Genomic DNA, 4,104 nt, shown 5'->3' on the forward strand with positions numbered 1-4,104 from the left:
TTGTGCTTGTAGGCTTCAGTATTGCATCATGAGGCTTTCCTCTGAATCCGGGAGGAGTTAACCCAGCACGAGTTTGAGGTTCGAGAGTTCACCGAGAAGAGGGATACTTACAAGCTTCTGAGTGAGAAACCTCAGACCGAGTTAGAAGCAGTTCAGAGTGAGCATGCCGAGATGGTCGAGCAGGTATTTCAAGTGTTTCACGATAGTGAAGATGAATTACAGATAGTGACTAATGATCCGATCTTGCAGGTCCGACGGAGGTTTGAACATATCGGGCAGCTTCAGGCACAAGTATATATGATTCAATTTAAGGCTGAGGAGTTCAAGAAAAATATGGACGTCTTAGACTCGAAAAAGGAAGTTGTCCAAGCATAACTGGAGTCGGCCGAGACCCAACTCTGGGCTGCAAAAGAAAAAGCCTTGGTGTAGGTCAATAAAATCGAGGAGCTTCAATCCCAATTGAACTTGGCTATTTCTGATAAGGCAAGCTTGGCCAATGAACTCGAGGTGGAAAAATCTGAGGCGGTCGTGGCCAGTACCAAAGTCGATGCTAAATTAGCCTAATACAAGGTCGACGTCGAGGCCATCCAAGCGCAGGTCGAGAGCATGATGGATCATGCAAGGTGGCAAGCTCGAAGGGAAGCCCTCGAGGGAGTCCATGCTCAGGGTTTCAATATACTGGCTGAAATCGAGAATGCCAAAACAGAAGAAGTCAGGGCCCAGAAGTTGTGCTTTCCCGAGGAAGATTCTGAGAGTTTAAGCGAGTCTGAAGGCGGGGAAGATCCTGAGGATAGAGATGCTGCCTCCGATGAAGACCAGGCCACTTAGGCCTTTATATTTTTTGCTTTCTTTTGCATCTTTTTGAGGACGTTTAGGCCATTGTAAATTTTTGAAGTAAGCATTCTGGCCTTTGTAAAAAGATTATTGGGTAAATATACACAAGGCTTTCTTTTCCCTTTTGGCTTTCAAAATTTCCATTGCTTTATTACTTGTATTCACAAAGGTCGGAATGTCTTAGCATAAAATAACTTAGATTGTATAAGTTCGAACAATCCCAGCCTTTACATTATTTTATTTTGAGGCGTCTTGGGGGTTCGGTTTTACCGGGACCTTTCTCCCAAAGTAAGTAACTCAGGTTATAGTTTGCCGAGGGTAGCCTTAGAACCGGTTATGGAAAATTTCTTTTTGAAGGCCTATCTTTTGTTATGGTTCTCGGATGTCTCCGAGCCGTTTAAATATGGCCGTAGCCTTTTAGTTCAGCCATCGCCTAGTGTGCTTACTTTCCCGAGTTATCCTGGCTTGTCTAAGATAACAGTCCCCGAGTGGGTATAGCGGTGGCCTTTAAAATTCGGGGGTTGCCTAAGAGGTCTTATGTCCCCGATGTTTAATAGTTTGATCCATTCGAGTTTGTTTTTGGACGGCAGTCCCCAAGTGAGGGAGCGATCATCCAAACTCTAGTTATAATCGGCCCTTGGGCTTATTTCCTTAAGAGATCGAAAGTACTAAATTCTTTAAGGGGTGTAAAGAGGAAACTTTTAAAACATAAGATAATTGCAAGGAAAGTACTTCTCTTTATTCTTGTGAACAACAGTTATACATGTGTACATGTTATATGACAGGGCTCGAGCAACCTATGTGGGCACAGTTCGTTTGACCTTTTGGCCCTTACAACAAATCCTACCTATCGAGACCCTTCTATGATGAAGTAATTTCCTCGCAAAAGTCGCCATCCAAGGGTAATGCCCCCCAGTATTCGAGGTTGATTGTAAAGGAACCTCGGATACTATTAACGCTGTCTTCGACACCGATTCATGATCGGCCCTCGATTCTAAGTTAGCATGATCCACTGTTGCCTCGTTCAAAATCTTGTTGACCCAATTGGAACAAAAATGGTTCTAAGGGAAAAAGAGTGCAGCGCGTGCTTTCAGACCTAAAGACTTCGTGTCGCTCCTTGTCGACCACCTACAAGTGTTAGTCCGAAAAAAATGAGGTCGTACCTTAGTAGTAATATCATTTTTGGTGAGTTATGTTTCAATTATTCGGTAGTTGTTCTCTGTTTATCATTCCGAGCTTATAGGATCATTTCCATGTGACCTCGAGAATTTGGTATGGTCCTTCCCAGTTCTAACCCAATTTCCCTTCGTTCAGATTACGGGTGTTTAGTGTGACCTTTCTTAGTACTAAGTCCATTGAAGTATTTAAGGTTAGCCCTTCGATTGTAATACATCTCGATCCATTGCTTTTGGGCGGCCAATCAAATAAGGGCGGCTTCACGTCTTTCATCCAATAACTCCAGGCTCATATTTATGGCTTTGTCATTTAATTCCTTTGTTGCGTATCGGAATCTAATACTTGGCTCCCTAACTTCGACTACTATTAGAGCTTCGGCACCATAAACCAAAGAGAACGGGGTAGCCCTGGTACTGGATTTCGAATTTGTGCGATATGCCCAAAGAACTTCTGGTAGGATCTCCTTCCATTTTCCCTTAACGTCGATCAACCTTTTCTTAAGGTTTTGGATCATAGTTTTGTTGGTCGATTCAGCTTGTCCATTCCTACTAGGGTGATAAGGTGTCGATAAGATCCTTTTGATCTTATGATCTTCAAGAAACTTGGCCACTTTACTGCCGATAAACTGTTTCCAATTGTCGCATACAATTTTGGATGGCATCCCGAACTGATATATGATGTGGTTCCAAATGAAGTCGATGACTTCCTTCTCCCTGACCTTCTCGTATGCCTGTGCTTTACCCCACTTAGAAAAATAGTCATTCATAAATAAGATAAATTGAGCCTTACCTGATGCCAATGGAAAAGGGCCAACAATGTTCATTCCCTACTTCATGAATGGCCATGGTGATAAACCCGAGTGCAGCAGTTTCCCGGGATGATGAATCATCGGAGCTGTCACACCTCCTTTTTCACGCCTACGCCCCGGAAAGGGCGTAAAGGAGTTTTTCCATTTAAAGGACAATCGGAACGGGATTTAATTATTAATTATTCAGAGTCGCCACTTGGGAGATAAATGGTGTCCCAAGTCACCGGTTGAATCCCGAACCGAGGAAATTTATGACCCTGTTAACAGTCCGCGTACCAGAAATCCGAGTAAGGAATTCTGTTAACCCGGGAGAAGGTGTTAGGCATTCCCGAGCTCCGTGGTTCTAGCACGGTCGCTTAACTGTTGTATTTGATTTTATCTGGTTTTAATACATGCTAGCTCATGTGCCTTTTATTAATTTTACACCGCTTTTATTATAATTATTTTTAAAGAATTGCGACGTCATGAAAACGCGTTTCGAACCACGTCGCAATCAATGCACCCGTAGTTATCAACACATTTCGACTTCGTCGAGATTTGGATTTGAGTCGCATCAATGCGCACCCGATTTTTAAGAAGGTTATTTAATTAAATCGTTCCTAAAGATACTAACGTGGTGTTACTTTGGGGAGAAACCATGAAGTTCGCTAAACGGCCATACCAAATTCTAATTATTTCGATAATTATTTACTAAGGGGCTCACATTTATTTATTTTTGTGCGGTGAGGCCCGTCTCAATTTGTGAACCTCCTTTCTATCGTTATTTATTTTATAAGAATTACGATGTCGCGAAAACGCGTTTCGAACCCCGTCGCAATCAATGCGCCCGTGATTGTCAACACATTTCGACTTCATCGAGATTTGTATTTGGGTCACATAAATGCACACCCAAAAATTTCTTATCCACCAGCTTCTGTCACTTAATTCAACAAAGCATCCACCCTTCAATTTTCGTGATTGATCATCACATGTACACAACGAGTTAATTTATCACCAAGAAATAAAAACATTGATTTATCATCATACATAGAAATGATAACATTTGCTCACCAACTTAGTTAACAGGAAACTCCAATTGTTCATTTTGTTGGTATTGAAAAAAAAACTCCTCAAAAGTCTTAATCAAATGCATCACTTTTCCTGATTCAGATACACTTTTCCTTGTTTTTTCCAACAACCTTTTCGTCCTCCTCTTAATTGTTCCGTCACCCATTTCAACCGAACACACATATTCATCTGCCCTTTCCGCCATTTCATCAATCACACAGCGATTACCCAATTCAATA

General features: G+C 41.9%; 1 protein-coding gene across 1 annotated transcript; it reads right to left on the bottom strand.

Annotated features, from left to right (window-relative positions):
* Positions 1-2,254: 2,254 nt before the first annotated feature.
* On the bottom strand, positions 2,255-2,833 carry LOC138869631 (uncharacterized). Its single transcript, XM_070147264.1, has one exon. It carries the CDS (start codon positions 2,831-2,833, stop codon positions 2,255-2,257), a length of 579 nt encoding a protein of 192 aa, XP_070003365.1.
* Between the last annotated feature and the right edge of the window lie 1,271 nt (positions 2,834-4,104).

The sequence above is a fragment of the Nicotiana sylvestris genome, chromosome 5 (genome assembly GCF_000393655.2).
Source record: "Nicotiana sylvestris chromosome 5, ASM39365v2, whole genome shotgun sequence".
In the NCBI taxonomy this organism is placed as follows: domain Eukaryota; kingdom Viridiplantae; phylum Streptophyta; class Magnoliopsida; order Solanales; family Solanaceae; genus Nicotiana; species Nicotiana sylvestris.